General features: G+C 45.1%; 1 protein-coding gene across 1 annotated transcript; it reads left to right on the top strand.

Annotated features, from left to right (window-relative positions):
* Positions 1-423: 423 nt before the first annotated feature.
* LOC130130117 (ADP-ribosyl cyclase/cyclic ADP-ribose hydrolase 1-like) lies at positions 424-16,468 on the top strand. The gene is made up of 9 exons (XM_056299847.1): positions 424-452; positions 829-952; positions 1,080-1,206; positions 1,396-1,531; positions 2,990-3,072; positions 15,668-15,741; positions 15,837-15,929; positions 16,040-16,126; positions 16,369-16,468. Exons 1-9 carry the CDS (start codon positions 434-436, stop codon positions 16,466-16,468), a joined length of 843 nt encoding a protein of 280 aa, XP_056155822.1. The 5' UTR covers positions 424-433.
* The last annotated feature ends 3,467 nt before the right edge of the window (positions 16,469-19,935 follow it).

Consider the following 19,935-nt stretch of genomic DNA (forward strand, 5'->3'; position numbering starts at 1 on the left):
AGGGAGAGGGAACTACATAGGACCATTACATTTTAATTCGGTCTTCGGTTGCAAATGAACACGTTATGTGTTCTCGGTGCGGACGGCGTGTTTGGCAGCCAGATGTCACAACCAAAGCTAGAACAAAATGTCTGACACAAAACGTCCAAGTTCCTGTTGATCTGCAGTCGTCCCAATGCCACACATCATGGAAAAACATCCCATAACCCCATGATTAGGTTACATCGTCAGAATTACCATAGTCTGCATGAATGTGCAAGTATACACACACACACACACAAACACACACACACACACTAACCCACTCCCTCAACTGAAACTATCTCTTCTACTGAATCCACAGACATGTGGATGTTCTAGAGGGCTGTGAGAAGGTCCAGGGTCAACCCTCTCTACTATCATCATCCATCATCAAATATTAGTGACTGCTGCGATGTTCAGCATACCCATATGTAAGTGACATCCTTACATCATATGAAATAATATCCACAGAGTGAGTGTTTTATGGACTTTGAGAAGTGTTTTCTGTAAAGTTAATTCGATCAATGTAGACATTTGTTTACACTCCACTCACAATTCTCAAAATCACCGTTACATAATACAATATACAAATTTAATCTACAAACTTTCCTTCCTCCTTTTGTTTTTCTTTCTTCATTCACTCCTTTTTATCTTTCTTTTACTTCCATTGTGTTTCTAATTTTCCTTCTTTGCCCTTTCAAGTGGCTATTTAGTATATATATAATACCTGTTGTTTCTTCCTTCCTTCTGATTCTTTCCCTCCCAGCTGAATAGATAATATATACATGCTTTGTCTCTGTCTCAAAGGGTTTCTATTGCTTCATTTCTGGCCCAGTGAATTCAAAGCAGAGGCAGGAACAACCCCAAACTTAAAACACATTGTGGTTGGACGGTGTTACAATTACATCACACTAGTGAACCCTACCATGAGGTAATACACTGCACAGTGATTTACCTCAAGTCTTGTATGTTGTATATTTTTGTCATCAAACACACTAATGAACATGTCCCATTGAGACGGCTATCACGTGTGTGTGTATGCGTGTGTGTGTGTTTAGGTATGACTGCGAGGAGATCTGGAGAGGGTTCGAGGAGGCAGTTGTGCGACGGTCTTCTTGCAACGTGAAGGTGAAGGACTATCGTCGAATGTTTCGCGCAATGCCACAAACTTGGCCTTGCAACAGGGTGAATGTCAGTGATGGACATCCACAGCAGCAAGATATAGATGCGCTTTATCAGATACAGTTTTCCGAAATTAAAAAAACTCAGTTTTCTGTTATATCTGCAGGACATTAGAGGCTCATTAGAAGCTCTTCACATTTCACTGAATCTTCTCCAATATGCTTTCTCTTTGATTTTCTCCTCACACTCCAGTTTCTATTCTGGAGTAAAACCAGGACTCTGATGCACAGCTATGCGGCGGTGATGCGCCATTTCTGGACCCTGGAGGACACACTTGTTGGCTACATGTTCAACGACCTCGTCTGGTGTGGCCAAGAGGAGGACATAGGTAGATTGTTATCAAAAACACAACACGGAGTCCTATAGATCATAAGAAATAACAACAAAATCTCAAACATGTTAATTCACAAACAGGCACAACCACAGTAACTTAGTCATAGTAACTCAATGTGATCCAGTGATTAAATTAAGAATTTATTAAAGAGATGATCCTTACTTTCTGGTCATTTTGATTCATTTCCAAAGTCACAGTGATGTCCAAAAGCTCTGCTTAATAGATTTCAATCTACAATTTTAGCGCTTGTTTGTTGTGAGTTCTCAATGAATTAACTAGAGAGTTCTCACCTGTTGTGCACCATCAAGAGTTTTACAGAGCTCCAACTCAACGACTGCCTGACTACAGCAGTACACTAGATTATATACATACATATACACACACACACTATATATATAGTGCTAGCCAAACTGATTGCAATGCTCTTTATCAGCTTGGTAGCTGCACTCAGTAACAAAGACAATAAACACAATTTGTTTTAAATAGAGGTCCACTTGGGGCTGCAAAAGGACTTAGAAACATTTGTCTCTGCTTTTTTGATAAATTTTTGCTCTTGGCAGAGATAATTGCAGATTGCGTTTGACTGTCCATCCTTATTTGTCTTACATTTGTAGTAGAAAAATACAGAACAACTCGTTCCTAGTTAGACATCATGTGAGCAGTACATGATGTCTAACTAGGAACGAGTTGTTCTATATTTTTCTGCTACACATTTCATGAAGATAATGACAATGGGCCTCATTCATCAATACGTACAAATTTGTTCTTACACACCCATGGGATTCTTAGCCCTCAAAATTGTCTGACAGCAGTGCAAATCCTGATGGACATTTGTAATTCCTTCCCCCTAGCATCTATTGTCTGCCTCTTGCAAAGAGCAATCATCCAGGCTTGGAAAGACATCAGTGTTAGCCATCCATCCATCCATCTATTATCCAAACCGCTTATCCTGCTCTCAGGGTCATGGGTATTCTGAAGCCTATCCCAGCAGTCACTGGGCAGCAGGTGGGAAGATACCCTGGACAGGCCGCCAGGCCATCACAGGGCCAACACACACATTCACACCAAGGGACAATTTAGTACAGCCGATTCACCTGACCTACATGTCTTTGGACTGTGGGAGGAGACCGGTGCACCTGGAGGAAACCCATGCAGACACGGGGAGAACAAGCAAACTCCACACAGAGGACGACCCCCAAGGTTGGACTACCCTGGGGCTTGAACCCAGGACCTTCTTGCTGTGAGGCGACTGCGCTAACCACTGTGCCACTGCACCGCCAGTGTTAGCCAATTGGTGTCTAAATTCAGGGGTTACCCAGGTTCTACATATACCTCTGAGACAAACTTCAGGGCTAAAAAACCCCATGGGTGTGTAAGAACAAATATCTATGTATGAACAATTGACGAATGAGGCCCATTGCCCTATTAACTAGCTGTTCATTTTATTCACAGGCTTTGATTTCAATTCCTGTCCCGAATGGTCAGCATGTGTTAATCATCCTGTGTATTCCTTATGGAGACAGGCCTCACAAAATGTAAGTTTAATATCGAAAAATAGTAGATGAATTCATGTGCCATTCTACTGTTTCAATGCTACAGTTTGAATTTAGTCTGCCGTCTTTCTCCTTTCTTGCCAGTAGTATAGAATAATTAGACAATATCAACCAACACCACACCCAACTTGCCCCAAATTCCCATTTCTTGGACATTTTGATAAATCTTTGAGCAACAATATATTTGAACCCTAATCATAAGGCTAAAGATGTCAAATGCTATCCTGACTTTTCATGCTAGCTTATGACCAGTGAAGACCCAGATGAATTTCTCTGCACCTATGGCTGACTAAAATCTGTGGAAGTCTGGAATGGATCCTTGTGATTCTTAAGCATTTAGCAACATAAAAAAAAGGATTTTAGAAATTCTGGCCACTTGAAATGTGTCAAATCAAGATGGGGGTACTTCAGTATTTGTGAAAGTTGAGAGGGACAGGAAAATAGCCAATTTACAGTTTTTATTATAGTTATAATTTCAAAACTCTCCTTAAAGGGGGGCGTCCAGGTAGCATGGCGGTCTATTCCGTTACCTACCAGCACGGGGATCGCCGGTTCGAATCCCCGTGTTACCCCCGGCTTGGTCGGGCGTCCCTACAGACACAATTGGCCGTATCTGCGGGTGGGAAGCCAGCCAGATGTGGGTATTTGTCCTGGTCGCTGCACTAGCGCCTCCTCTGGTCAGTCAGGGCACCTGTTCGGGGGGGGAATAGCGTGATCCACCCAAGTGCTTCGTCCCTGTGGTGAAACTCCTCACTGTCAGGTGAAAAGAAGCGGCTGGCGACTCCACAATTATCGGAGGAGGCATGTGGTAGTCTGCAGCCCTCCTCGGATCGGCAGAGGGGGTGGAGCAGCGACCGGGTAATTGGCCGGATACAATTGGGGAGAAAAAGCAGAGAAAATTTTAAAAAAAAACAACCCTAAAACCTCTCCTTAAAGTTGTTTATGCAATAAGTATTCTATAAAAACTTTAGATAGCATCAAGAAATAAATAATATCAAGTACAAAACAAGGCAACAATTGTTTCATTTCAACTGTTTAAGCACACGCATGTGTACCAGTGCTGCTGTCTGGTATCGTTATGCAGTCAGATTACTTTGTGTTTTTGTCTTGTACTTTTACCCACTTAGATTATCTTTTGTCGTGCCTCTAAGTGAAAACTAAATCTCCCCACAGCAATTATTATATTAGTTTGTACCTTTCAAATGACTTTCAGATGTCTCTGAAACCGATCATCCATCCCTCCCGTGTGTTTGTGTGCGCGTGTGTGTGTTTTTTTTGTGTGTCACTATTGCACATAAAGGCCTCATTGTTCTCCTGTAGCACCAGAGAAAAGATGAGAACCTTACAGTGAGGAGTGTTGCTTTGCCTTCTAATTCTGCTGGCTTTCTGCACAGACTGCACATGGGCCAGTAACAGTCCTGGCAGAGCTCACGGCATCTAATGACATGGCAACTTGTGTCATGTAATAATTTATCGCAAATTAGCGTGTGTTTTATGACAGATCCCTCATGATATCATAGACCAGACAAAAACACTAAAAACATCTCGTCAACGCAGCATGACAGCTGTCAGAAACATGACAAATTATATTAGTAGTCATGACAAAAAAAGCTGTCACTTGCTAAATTATGGTTACTGCTACAGTTAGCAAAGGAAGGCTGTCATGATTTGACTGCAATGGACAGCATGAAAATTTTTAACACACACACACACACACACACACACACACACACACACACACACACACACACACACACACACACAGTCTCTTCACCCAATTTAATGTGCAACTACTGGTGAAAGTGTCAGGTGTCAGAACAGGGACATCACATGCCATACATTTGTCAAGAAGAAAAAATAAATTAAACTGTCATGCCCGGTTATGTCAAATGACGGAAATACTCTCACACTCACTACTGAAACGCTCATACATGCATACATACTCTGCAAACCTATGCATGCTCATAAATAAAACTCCTGTGAAACATTTACGCATGAGAAACACTCCCACATGCATATAGTATGTCATATACACATACATATGAAATGCTTACACACAAACAAGTGAGACATTTATACTTATCTATCTGAAACACTCACACGTGCATATATGAAAAAGTTGCATATATACTGCTGAATACAACTGAATCTCTTGCATATGATTACAAAAATACAAAAAATTTTAGATGCATGTGCAAGTGTTTCACATATATTTCTATACATGTTTCAAATGTGTATGTATGCATTTGTCAGTTATATGTGTGTATGCTCTTATATGTAGACATGCAAGCGCTTCACATGTATGCATACAAGTAATTTCGGTAGAAAGTATAAGTAATGACATGTAGGTCAGGTGAACTGGCCATACTAAATTGTCCCTAGGTGTGTGTGTGTGGGGGGGGGGGGGCTGTGATGGACTGGCGGCCTATCCAGGGTGTCTCCCCGCCTGCCGCCCAATGACTGCTGGGATAGGCTCCAGCATCCCGCGACCCTGAGCAGGATAAGGGGTTTGGATAATGGATGGATGCAGGGACGCGGGAAGGTATTTTGAGTGGGGGTGCAGAGATGCTCTCTATCTAGGCTAGCATTTATCTGCCAAGGAAATATCCCTCCCTCTCTCAGTCTCTCGCTCACACACGCTCACACACGCACGGTGGCACAACGATGGACCCCGGTGCACTCGTACAGTACAACTAAGCACGCACGACGCATGCACGCACGCACAGACGTAACGTTAACTATTTTACCAACAATGTGTCGGAATTTACAGTCAAATGAGAGGTAAAAGGAAGGGAAGCTATTCAGAACTCGTGTTAGCGCTCTGGGACGGACGCAGTAATGTAAACAGCCACACGGTCAATCACGTGACACACACGCGTGCCCATCGTTTGACACGCCAAAGTTCTGATAGGCCCGTATCCGTTACGCACACAAACGCCTCTTTTTCACGACACCACTGCTAGCCGAAAACACGCCATTAACACAGACACCGGATATCCGTTAGGCCAACGTTAAGAACAGTCTGCGCTGCGCACATCAACCGGCGCAATAGCAATAATGTGAACTTGCCTTTCCTGCTAGTTATTATGAATGCCATTTTAAAGTATGCCACTCAGCTCATAGCACTGCCAGTTCCTGGCTACATACATAGGCTACTACAAACAGGATATTGGCTATTACACACACTCTGCGCGGCGGCAGCAATAGCCAAAAATGAATAATAATGCATGTCAGTCTTACCTATTTGAAGACTCCAAATGTGGACTTCCGTTCTGGTGTGATGTCGATAAATCTCTCCATCATTGGCTGAATGTCCACCCGATCAAGAACGTCACTGTGGACGTGCAGTGAAGTCAGGTGTGTGAGTCTTCTCTGGGTCATATTGGTCTGTAGCCACGTTTTGAGGTGGTGAAGGGTGGAGAACGACCGCTCAGAGGAAGCGGCAGAGAGACAGGTAGACATTGGCAAAGTTCAGTAAACATTTCCATCTCTGTCAGTAGATCCCTTGTTTGAGGATGCAGTGCTCCGACAAATCCAGCAACAGCTTGAGCTGACTTGAGTCCTTTTGTCTTGGAGAGCTCACCCATCAATGTGAGCTGCATATGTAGACGAGATTTGTCAATCTGATCGGGGAGCTGTGCAGCATTGATCTCATTCCACCCAGAGTGGGCTCCATTTGCGGCATGGATAAATGGATAAGAGTCACTCTCACAGGGCAGCGACTTGCAGTCCTTCTTGGTCGAATCGGCGATCTAGCTCGGTTGTCACAAGATCCAAGGCATCATAGAACTCACGCCGCCATTGCTGCTCTCCTACATCAGTCACGATGGCCTCTCTGTATCCCTTAGACGGGCAGGGGTGGTTCTGCTGGCTCATGGAGGAAGGGGCATTTGAAGATTTGTTTTTTTGTGTGTCTGCACAAGCCTCCATTTTGGCAGTCATCTCCTGGACAACTCCATCTTCTCGCAGTGCATGCATGCGCTGTCGTAGCGCAGTCACACACTCCAGCGCACCCTTCGCACTTGCCTTCTCACTTTGGAGAGTTCTGGCTACGGTCTCGCCCGGTCCAAGAACAGCCTCACAGCTCAAAAGGCCAATGTATTGTAACGTGCATGGATTAGTAGACACGCTGGCCCCTGCCTAGAGGGTCTGACCCTTTAATCGAGCGGTTAGCGATGTCTCCTGCGGTGCGGGCGATACAGGTTCGCTTCCCGGCCGCGGCAGTTCCTGTGGTTGCGTTGTCCCCCGAATTCGCTACAGTATGTTCTTTCTTTTGTAGCTTGTTTGTATAGACCAGATATTTTCGCCCGAGTATCTCCCCTTACTGTCTTGTCTTGCTCTAGCACCTTCAGTGTCTCCGAAAGGGCTGTATATGAGGAGCAAACCCGTGAACTAGCCCTTGTGTGCACAACCCCTCGAGTCGGGCATAATGACAGCAAGTTGCAGACCACCTCATCACTACCAAACATAGACTGGAACAGCGTCTTACGCTTCGAGGACTCCCCTATCACCACGGAGACATCCCGTACACAGTTTAGCGTGTCTGCAACAACGCGAACGTCCCTCGCCACTTCCGGTAACAGCAGATCTAGTGAACGGTCACTGCAGTGCACATGGCGGGCATTTGGACGCTGCTCTTTCAGGTTTGCTTGCACGCCTGAGATGCGGCCTGACATATTAGCAGCGCCATCGAAGCAAAATCCCTTTAGACGTCCCAGTGGCAAATTCAAGCGAACATAAACATATTTAATGCAGGGAAAAGGTGTTTCTCCAGTTGAATCAGGCGCATTATAAAACCCGAGGAAAACATTCACTGCCTCGAGTTTTGAATCCACATATTACAGACTACAGGAAAATTGCTGTGTTGTACTTACATCGGTGGTCGCATCTGCAGTTAAACCATAGAAAGAATGCTCTCCCGCTTCAGACATGATTTCTCTTTTAACAACACGGGCAAATATTTCCAGTATTTCCTTTTGAATTGTGTCCGACATCCGGTTGTCTCTTCGCTGCAGCCACTCGCGGGATTTAGGCAAATCACATGTCCTTTCCATCGTCAGTTTCCAAAGCACTCCATCTCGATTAGTATGGCCTCTTAACGGAAACCCTTCACTGCCGAAGAATCTTATCGATCAGTTCTAAGACAGTTCTGGCAATTTGTTGCTCTTTCTCAACACTGTCCGACAGTAGAGCATTAACTGGAGTGCTGTTGAGCGAAGCAAGCATCCTCACTGATTCTGAATGTATGTCTGACATGTCGTGCTGGCTAAACTGTGTGGTTGCTTTTCGGCATTTAAAAAAGCCTCGTACTGTGAATGAACCTGTCTTTCTGTCGTGATGTCTTAATCCCGTCTCTGCGGCTTTGCAGCAAGTGACGCAAAGAACGGTGTCTCTCTCCGTGGCATAGTGCAGCCACTTCCACCTGTTAAACCAGCTGTAGCGAATTCGGGGGGCAACCACAGGAACTGCCGCGGCCGGGACGCGAACCCATATTGCCCGCACCGCGGGAAACATCGCTAACCGCTAGACTAAAGAGTCAGACCCGCCAGCCAGCGGCCAGCGTGTCTTCTTATACATGCACGTTACACAGCTTTTTTGAAATGACCGCTGGAAGGTCTCTGTTCCAGTTCTCCTCCCAGGAAAACACATGTCTGGTCGACAAGGCTCGTCAGATCCTCTCACACTGACGTCAGCCGGGCGGCCTGGCCTGGAGCATGTAGCTGCTGAGCCTGCGGAGTCCCGCCGGTCCGTGTGTGCTAACGTTAGCTCTTGGGTGTTAGCAGCCGCTGACCCGCTAGCTACACTGTCCGCACTGCTAACATCCTCCTGGTGATCGTCATTTGGGACAGTAGAAGTAGGCCTAGGTGCCGCGTCTAATAACTCCGTCGTCCTTGCTGTGTTTGCTTTTTTTTAGAATTGAAAAAGTCCAAGATTCGTTTTTGCGCCATGTTGTTTAAGTTACCTCGTCCGACGGCCGTTTGCCAATCAATGCGTCGTGACTGAGCGTTTGTATCAACATCAAAGTGACACCGCCGTGAACCCGTAGGTCTGTGATCACTCAAAACTAGCAAACACATTTTGATTTTTAACGTGTTTTCTTCCCCAATGCAAAATTATTTATTATATCGTTCTAATATATACTTTAAAAAAATTGCAGGCAGCAGTGGGGGGTGCTCACCCTGCCTGCAGCTCCTTCTCCTTGCAGCTAGGGGGTGCCGCTTCCCGCGCCCCTGGCTGGATGGATGTAAATAATTTCGCTAGCATACGGAAGGCACCGCTCAGGGTCACCATTTAGACCGGAAGGCGGAAGCAAGGAGTGCACGTGTTGAACAACAGAATCTTTGCCAACAGTCGATGGCATGGCAGCGGACATTAGGCGTGTGACAGCTTAGGCTGTATCCCTACTGAGGTAGGGAAGTAAGGTCTCCACAGACCGGAGTCTAGCAGCCTTCAACGTGCACCTGCTACAGGCAACACCATGCGGCGATTTACGGCACATGGAAAGTTAACCAAGATGAAGGCAAGTCGAAATGACTGCTGGGATGGACTCCAGCATCCCCGCGACCCTGAGAGCAGGATGAGCGGGTTGGATAATGGATGGATGTTAAAGATAACTGGGCTACGCCGTTTCGCTACTAGTCGAACGCCACAGCTAGCTAGCCTATTTGGCTAGCATTGCTTTGCTATCGTTAGCGCTAATGATCTTGTGGTTCGTTGTTCTGACAGCCCCATTATTCCCAAACCCAAGTAGTCCGAAAAATTTCCCATTGGACCGAAAGCCCAATTGTCCGACAGCCCGTTAATCCAAAAACAGAAGCCCACTGCTCCGAAGGCCCATTGTTCCGAAAACTCACACTCCCAGGAGCTTTTTGACGCGCAGATGCGAAGATACCATTCGCGTAACTAGGAGGTGTAACGTTAAACGCACCGCTATCTCTAATTCACCGGAAATATCTGTTCTCTTGTATTTATCTCTGGCCAGTTCAGGTCAATGATTCGCAACGTAATCTGTGATCCGTCAAGGTTATGTGACCATGCTTTCAAAACACGCTATTTCAGACAGGATACGGCTTAAAATTAGAAACGGTTAATATGAGCCGGTTAATTTTTAACATGGGTTTGGTGTGGTTAAAATCTGGGAGGACAACCGAAATAGCGCGTTTGTAAGTCAGGGTCACATAATCGGATGGGTCACAGATTTTGGTGTAACGCTGGCTGTCACTGAACTAACAACTCCAGGGAGAGTGTCTTTTACACCGGAGGTGCCAGAGCCGCTATCATCGCAGGCCTGAAAGGAAAAATACACGGGCAGCAAAGACTTTTCTTTTTAAATTTTACCAAAGCCACGTCTACACTGGAGTCCTCTCCCAAGACGTTTTATGCTGTTTCCCTTGAGCTTGCTAAAGCAAAGAAGCCCTTGTCAGACGACAAAACAGTGAATCTGTGTGCAGTGGAGATGGCTAAAGCTTCTGGAGATGATAACGTGGCTTAGAACTTTGAAACGGCCTCTCCCATCACACAGTGATGCAGATAATGTTTGACATTCAAAATCCTGTCTAGGGATAAAACAAGTCATGCATGACTACAAGTACTTCTCCTTAGTGTTGGATGAGAGTACAGATGTGGTGGATGTTAGCCAGCTTCTCATTTACACAAGAGCCATGGACAGTTCATTTGAAGTGCACGAGGAGTTATTGAATTTGTGTCTTTGCATGACACTACCAAGGGCAAAGATGTTTTCAACACCGTTAAGTGTTGTAAGTGAGCATGGGGGCTTTGACAAGCTTTCAGCTGTTACCAATGGCACGCCATCAACGCGAGGAAGACGCACTGGATTCGCCGGGCTCCTCCAACAGAGCGGCACTGACTGTCCAATATTGCACTGCATCATACATCAGGTGGGTAACATTATTGCTAGGTAATATTAATATATGGTTATGAATGTGGGATTTCTTTGTGAGAATTTTTATCATAGGCTAAATCCTATTTCATTTTGATCTTACAGGAGGCCCTCTGTGCCAAGACAATGAACTTCAGCCATGTCATGGATTTAGTTACCAAGGTTACCGATCTCATTCGAGGGGGTAACAGGTCGCTCAATCATAAGAAGTTTGTAGCCTTTTTGGATGAAGTGAGTGCCGCTTATGGGGATTTACGGATGCACACTGAGATCAGATGGATGAGCCGTGGGAGTGTATGGAGAGGTTTTCTGCACTGCACACGGAAATCCCAGTGCGCTTGGAGGACAGCATTCGATGTGATACAGGTGCTTACTACAGTAAACTCAGGGATATAGATTTCCTCTGCGATGTGGCCTTCCTTGCAGATATTACCTTGCATCTTAATCACCTCAATGCAGTTGCAGGGACGAGGCCAAATTGTGTCGGATCTCTATGCACACATGAACGCATTTAAGCGTAAATCAGCCCTGTTCAAAGAAGGCTTTTCATCCAGCCCCCCAAATTTGGCACACTTTCCCGCCTGTGATTCAAGACTGTGAAGATGTGCAAAGATGTCCCAAATGTGAGAAAACATTTCTCAAGTACAGAGTAGACATAGATACACTGCAGCAGCAGTTCAAGCAACGCTTTTAAGATTTCCACGCCATGCAGCCACGAACTGCGTTATTCACTGAACCCCTGTCTGCTGCTGTCAGTGAGCAACCCCCAGAGTTGCAGCTTGAACTTTGAGAACTATAGTCAGACCCCTTCTTTCAAGCAAAGCGCAATGAGAGAGGAATTTCATTTTGGAGACTACTACCCGAGTCCCGCTTTCCACTCCTCAGGGATTTTGCACTCTCAGACTCTCAGTGGCCAGCATGTTTGGGAGCACTTCCTTACTTGGGAAAGCATCTTTTCAACAATGAAGCACGTCAAGTCAAAAGAGAGAAACAGGCTGACATATGAAACTCTGTTCCAGCTCATGCAGATTGGATGCACAAACATTGACTTTCAGTCTGTTGTACACCAGCAAGAGGCAACAAGTATCTCATTAAGACAGAACTTTATACTGATCCACGTGTAGGTGAGTTTAAATGGCTTTCAATGGCTTCATCAGTGTGTGTGTGTGTGTGTGTGTGTGAATAGGTGAATGTGAGGCATACATTGTAAAAAAGTGCTTTGAGTGGTCAGTAGACTAGAAAAGTGCTATATAAAATGGAGTAATTTTACCATTTTGAGCTAAATGCATGTTTATCTGAAACATGTCATGGAATGGGAGGGCAGAGTGGAAATGCATTACAAACATGAATATTAGTTGTTGCACTTGGTGTGAATGTTAACTTTTGTGCACAGTGGCACAGTCGTTAGCGCGGTCGCCTCACAGCAAGAAGGTGCTGGGTTCGAGCCCTGGGGTAGTCCAACCTTGGGGCTCATCCCGGGTCGTCCTGTGTGGAGTTTGCATGTTCTCCCCGTGTCTGTGTGGGTTTCCTCTGGGGGCTCTGGTTTGCTCCCACAGTCCAAAGACATGTAGGTCAGGTGAATCGGCCATACTAAATTGTCTCTAGGTATGAATGTGTGTGTGTGTGTGTGTGTGTGTGTGTGTGTGTGTGTGTGTGTGTGTGTGTGTGTGTGTGTGTGTGTGTGAGAGAGTGTGTCGGCCCTGTGTCATAGTCTGGCGGCCTGTCCAGGGTGTCTCCCCACCTGCCACCGAATGACTGCTGGGATAGGCTCCCGCATCCCTGTGATGCTGAGAGCAGGATAAGTGGGTTCAGATAATGGATGGATTTTTGAGACCCCATTGCACTGCAATAATTGTATATCACTCAGGAATCTGGATGTTTTGTTTCTGTATTAAGCTCATTAAATAGAAATGTTTGTATACTAAACTTTGATTACCGGTATATATTTGAATCTTTTCATTAAATTAGTAGCTATAATTGGTTAATGGAGTGATGGGGTTACAGTGTCCCACTGGTGTAAGTGCACTATCACAATCTGGCCCTCTGGTAGTGAAGATAAAATGTTTGTGGCCCTCTCTATCATCAAAGTTGCCCATCCCTGCCATAGATGACCAATTTAAATTTGAAAGTTGAAAGATGGAAAATATAACAGCCGAGAAAAAGTCTTTAGTATAGCGCGGTGGTTCTCAAACCCCTCCTAGAGGACCACCTATCAGACTTGTTTTGTTCCAACCTAACCAATGGTTTTCAGAATGTTTTCCCTGGGTTGGAACAAAGGAGTTCTTGCAGATGGTCCTCCAGAACTTGATTTGAGAACCTCTGTTATAGAGTTTAAAAAAAGACCTAAAAGTTTACTGTTCACAACCGCTGTTCACAGCAGTTGCCATGTTCTGTGTCCGCCATTGTCTTGAAGCAGGGTGAGTGCGGTAAATTATTTACATACCAAAAAAAATTGTAAAAAATTGCTTGCTTTGGCATGTGTGTTGGAGTGCTTAACGTGCTGAAAATGATAAATGGTAGGTCTAGAAAAAGTTATTGTTGCCTTCAAGTGGAGAGAAATATGATGCACTGTACTGATATGGTCTGATATGGTGTTTTTGTTTTTTGATCGTTGCCTTATCACTTCGTTTAATTTGGTGTGTCAGCGGCTGACTGAATGTCAGCTGTACATAATTATTGACTGTTAAAAATGCATTGAAAACATTACCCGAGTTTGCACTTTAAACAAGATAATGAGAACACAGCATTAGCCTGTTGCACGTTATGCTCATGTGCTGTGAGGAATCTCTGGTCGGCTTGTTTTATTTGATGCCAAACCGATAGTTTGACAGGTTTTGCAAGTTAGCAGCATGTTGTTTATTCACAGTTGCTGCGGAGCAATGCAAAAGCCTAAAGCATATTCCAACAAATATTTGAATTGTTATATGTTTGTGATAGCACTGTAATAGTGCAGCTTTGCCACCTCATGTACTGCAGCCTAGTGCATTTACAATTTAGAATGACGTAGCCTACTGTTGGAAGACTACAATTAGCCTCCAGTTGATCAACTAATGCCGAGAAATAAAGTAGAAACCACATTTGATTCTCAGGGTTCCTTTATAGAGGTAAATTTACGCATCAGTAAAAGTTTTATGAAATAATAGCCCAGTCTCTTCATTAACGTAGTCCGCTGGGATGGCTTGCTTGCAAATAAATGTAAAAGACACAGAAATAGTTGAATTCCATGATTGCTGTAAGTGCTGTTACATACATGCTCTATGTTTATTATTCATAATTGATTCCTTAATGTCATACAATAAATAAATAGCTTGTTTGGTGTAAGGTTAACACTTGGGTCTGATGTGATTTGATGGACAGTAGGTTAGTTTGTTACGGTTGGAATGCAGTAGGGCACACGCTCAGGCACATAAAGGGCAGCCTGACACAACGCTTGGGTCCTAACAGCTACGATGAGAGAAATGCTTTTCTTGCCATTGCTGACGAACCACACGGATATTATTTCTTAAAATAAAATGTTTTCAAGTGCTGCATATATTATGTTAAAGATCAATAATTGACATCTGACCGTCGCCATGGCCGGGACGCGAACCCGTGTCTCCCACTCCGCAAGCGACGTTAACCTGTCGACTAAAGGTTCAGACCCATTAGCCAAGGGCCAACGTGTCTACTTATCCATGCACACACTACCCCCCCTCCTTCGGGAAGCGCGTCCCCGCACTTCAGCATATCAGCTCCTTCACGCCTCTGGGCGCATACGCTTCCGATGGCCTTACGGTCTCACCATCCCACTTCTGACACCAATGTAACGAATTCGGGGGGGCAACCACGGGAACTGCCGCGGCCGGGACGCGAACCCGTATCGCCCGCACCACGGGAGACATCGCTGACCGCTCGACTAAAGGGTCAGACCCGTCAACCAGCGGCCAACGTGTCTACTTATCCATGCACGTTACATTACCCCCCCCTCCTTCGGGAAGTGCGTCCTCGCACTTCAGCATATCAGCTCCCTCACGCCTCTGGGCGCATACGCGTCCGGTGGCCTTACGGTCTCACCATCCCACTTTTGACACCAATGTAGCGAATTTGGGGGGCAGTCCGGGAACCGTCGCCACAGCCAGGACGCGAACCCGTGTCTCCCACTCCGCAAGCGACAACGTTAACCAGTCGCTGTGGTCCCTGGGCCCACAGCGCAGCAGACCAAGTTCTCGCAGCTGATCCAGCACCAGCTCTCCCAGCCAACAACGGAAGACAAAAATTTAAACGCAGACGTGAACAAAGACACTGCACTGATGGCACTGGGTGAGGCCACCGCAAATGTGAATTCGCACCGCCATCTTCCCACACTGGTACTGGGTGAGGTCGCTGCGAACGTGAATTCGAACATAAAATTATGTCAAACTTCCTTGAAAAGTCAGGATAGCATCCATCTGTCATGACATTTTTATGACATGACTATGGCAGTCTTATGACAGAGAGTTCAAATATGTTACCTCAAGGGCAGTTCAGCATTTATGGGAATCGAACTTTGGACCCTCTAAATGTAGAACTTACTTCCTTAACCGTTACATGGGTTAACCTGTTGCCCCTGCCATACAGTGGTATTTGAAACGCAATAGACTTTTCAAAAGTCATTACAAGTGTTGTAATGTGCTTTTTCTTCATTCACACTTTTGATAGTTTGCAGAAAGTGCATGTGGCAACATCACAGTGCTGTTGAATGGTTCCATAGATAAGGCATTCAACAGGAAAAGGTAAAGTGTCGTGGAAACGTGAGCTGTTCAGCAAATATACCATTTGTCAACCTGTTGAACAGATAATACAGAATATGTTCCTTTTCTTTGCACAGCATGTTTGGAAGTGTTGAGTTGGACAGCTTGAACCCCCGGATGGTAGACTATGTCAACATAAAGGTGGTGGCCAACCTTGAGGGACCTTTTATGTGAGAATCAATGAAAAGCCTATGCTGGTATATTTCTGCCAGAAGCACTGAGCGGATGTTATATCAAGCGGTCACATTCAAGAGCCGGGACCTTTGTCTCTCTTCTACAGAGAATCGTGTAGTGAAGGATCTGTGGTGGACCTAATCGAAATTCTTCGATCCAGAGGGTTTCGTTGGACCTGCACGGACAATGACCTGTGAGTAATATCTGACCCCCATGAGTCTCGTGATCTGCCGTATGATGCTGTTTGCAAAAATAGCATTTTACACAATTCTTGCCTGTGGTCACAATGGCTATAATGAGGGTACCTTCAGGTAAAACAAACAAAATTAATATAACTGCCTTAAAGTGTTAGTAGATAAAGATGACTGATAAGAAACCACATGCTGTCAATATCTCAGGATCAGAAAACTGACTCAGAGTGATATTTGTCCACAGGGCCCTGATGATCCTTCAGTGCATCCAGAACCCAAAACAGTCGTCCTGCCAGACTTGTGCAAACAGCCTATTACACAGAGAGACATTTCCATTCAACTGAATGATCAAACACAAACTTAAAGCATGTAGTCTCACAATCCTAATGAAATTCTTGTTTTGTTTTGGTGTTTTTTCATTGTCCACGTTTGTACACATTTTACAAAGGTGGAGATGTAAAAACAACACACAATAGCTCCTCTTGAATTGTATCAGTACAAACTTGCCATTCCAGTTGCCATCTCCAGGTCAGAATACTCTGTGCAGAGTTTGGTAATGTTTGCTGTTTATAACCTGAGTTCATCTGAGTTCAACTGAATTCATCTCTGGCAGACAACTGTCGGTGGGTTATAAAGGCAAAAATGAATCCTTGGAAATTGGAAATTCAGCCTTCCACCATACATTTACCATATGGTCGCTTGTATCTAGATCATCTAAGTCTGAGTGAAATGGACCTGCTATGATTGTTTAACAGATAGAGACCCATCCATTGCTGTGCAGTAACTGTTACATGATCTTGATACATTTACACATCAGAAGTTTTACAGTGGACTTAAAAGTATAATTCTCCTTTCAAGGTTAAATAAGAGGGTAGCCCCACTATCAGAATACAAAACACAGGATTGGGACCTGCTATCATTGATTGACAGGTCTCTAAATTGATTGACAGGTCTCTTGATACAAGGACTTACACTAAATCATGACAAAATCAGTTTTCAATGTTTTCTGATGCAGTAAAAGGTTTGTTTACATTGGTAATGGTTGTTAACATTGGAGTAAAGAAAGCCTATAATTTCAATAATGACTGGTTGAGAAAGGCTCAAAATACTTATTTTCAATCTGTGACCCAAATTTTATCTTCTACTTCTGGCTGTTCCCATTAGGGGTCGCCACAGCGGCTCATCCATTTCCATCTCTTCCTATCCTCTGCATCTTCCTCTGTCACACCCCTCACCTACATGTCCTCCCTCACCACATCCACAAACCTCCTCTTTGGCCTTCCTCTTTTCCTCTTGCCTCGTAGCTCCATCTTCAGCATCCTTCTCCCAATATACCCAGCATTTCTCCTCTGTACATGTCCAAAGCATCTCAAGCTCGCCTCCCTTGCTTTGTCTCCAAACCGTCCAACCTGAGCTGTCCCTCTAATATACTCATTACTAGATATAATATACTCTAATGTACCTTTAATATGCTCATTCCTATATATAATATACTCATCAAAAGACATGCATGTTGGGGCGTTCGGGTGGCGTGGGCGGTCTATTCCGTTGCCTACCAACATGGGGATCGCTGGTTCAAATCCCTGTGTTACCTCCGGCTTGGTTGGGCATCCCTACAGACACAATTGGCCATGTCTGGGGGTGGGAAGCCAGATGTGGGTATGTGTCCTGGTCGCTGCACTAGTGCCTCCTCTGGTCGGTTGGGACGCCTGTTCAGGGGGAGGGGGAACAGGGGGGAATAGCGTGATCCTCCCACTTGCTACATCCACTAGTAAAACTCCTCACTGTCAGGTGAGAAGAAGCGGCTAGTGACTCCACATGTAATCGGAGGAGGCATGTGGTAGTCTGCAGCCCTCCCCAGATCAGCAGAGGGGGTGGAGCAGCGACCAGGACAGCTCAGAAAATAGGGTAATTGGCCAAGTACAACAGGGGAGAAAAAGGGGGCAAAAAAAAGACATGCATGTTAGGGTTAATACTCCTGTGTGTACCCCTAACCAAGGCAATAGGAAAAAGAACTTGAGTGGGTCCACCAGGCGCTGCACCACAGCTGCCCACTGCTCCTATACCATAGGATGGGTTAAATGCAGAAAACAAATTTCATTGTAACCTGTACAATGACAAAATAAAATTACTTTCTTCTTCTAATCCTGTCCATCTTCATCACTTCCAATGAAAATCTTCGACTCTGGCACCTCCAGCTCCACGTCCTGTCTTTTCATCAGTGCCGCCATCTCCAAACCATATAACATAGCTGGTCTCACAACCATCTTGTAAACCTTCCCTTTCACTCTTGCTGGTACTCTTCTGTCGCAAATCACTCCTGACACTCTTTTCCACCCACTCCACCCTGCATGCACTCTCTTCTTCACCTCTCTTCCGCACTCCCTGTTATTTTGAACAGTTGGCCCCAAGTATTTAAACTCATATGCCTTTGTCACTTCTACTCCTTGCATCCTCACCATTCCACTGTCCTCCTTCTCATTCACACATGTATTCCGTCTTGCTCCAACTGACTTTCATTCCTCATCTCACCAGTGCATACCTCCACCTCTCCAGGATCTCCTCAACCTGCTCCCTACTTTTACTACAGATCACAATGTCATCTGTGAACATCATAGTCCACAGAGACTCCTGCCTGATCTCGTCTGTCAACCTGTCCATCACCATTGCAAACAAGAAAGGGCTCAGAGCCGATCCTTGATGTAATCCCACCTCCACCTTGAACCCATCTGTCATTCCAACCACACACCTCACCACACTTCCCTCATACATATCCTGCACCACTTTTACATACTTCTCTACCACTCCTGACTTCCTTATACAGTACCACACCTCTTCTCTCGGCACCCTGCAATATGCTTTCTCCAAATCTATAAAGACACGATGTAACTCCTGCTGGCCTTCTCTATACTTCTCAATCAACATTCTCAAAGCAAACATCACATCTGTGGTGCTCTTTCATGGTATGAAACCATACCGCTGCTCACTAATCGTCACCTCTCCTGTTAACCTAGCTTCTATTATTCTTTCCCATATCTTCATGCTGTGGCTGATCAACTTTATACCTCTGTAGTTGCTGCAGTTCTGCACATCGCCTTCTCAGCACACTCTCCTCGTTTGTCAGCACATTTCCATCTTTATCCTTGATCGCCCTAACCTGCTGCACATCCTTCCCTGCTCGGTCCCTCTGTCTAGCCAATCGGTACAAGTCCTTTTCTCCTTCCTTAGTGTCCAGCCTCTCATACAACTCACCATACACATTTTGCTTTGCCTTCACCACCTCTGTCTTTGCATTACATCGCATTTCCTTATACTCCCATCTACTTTCTTCATCACTCTGACTATCCCACTTCTTCTTTGCTAACCTCTTCCTCTGTATACTGCCCTGTACTTGCTCATTCCACCACCAAGTCTCCTTGTCTTCCTTCCTCTGTCCAGAAGACACACCAAGTACCTTCCTAGCTGTCTCCCTCACTATTTCTGCAGTATTTGCCCAGCCATCCGGCAACTCTTCACTACTACCCAGTGCCTGTCTTAACTCCTCCCTGAACTGCACACTACAGTCTCCCTTCTTCAACTTCCACCATTTGATCCATGGCTCTGCCTTCACTCTCTTCCTCTTCTTGATCTCCAAATTCATCCTACAGACCACCATCCGATGCTGTCTAGCTACCCTATCACCAGCTTGCAGTCTCCAATCCCTTTTAGATCACACCTTCTACATAAGATATAGTCCACCTGTGTGCACCTTCCTCCACTCTTGTCAGTCACCCTCTGTTCCTTCCTCTTCTTCAAATATATATTCACCACA

The sequence above is a fragment of the Lampris incognitus genome, chromosome 19, assembly GCF_029633865.1.
Source record: "Lampris incognitus isolate fLamInc1 chromosome 19, fLamInc1.hap2, whole genome shotgun sequence".
In the NCBI taxonomy this organism is placed as follows: domain Eukaryota; kingdom Metazoa; phylum Chordata; class Actinopteri; order Lampriformes; family Lampridae; genus Lampris; species Lampris incognitus.

Coding starts and splice junctions, on each gene's coding strand:
- LOC130130117 (XM_056299847.1), top strand. Junction 953..1,079: donor CTAGTGAACCCTACCATGAG/GTAATACACTGC, acceptor GTGTGTGTTTAG/GTATGACTGCGAGGAGATCT. Junction 16,127..16,368: donor ACCTGCACGGACAATGACCT/GTGAGTAATATC, acceptor ATTTGTCCACAG/GGCCCTGATGATCCTTCAGT.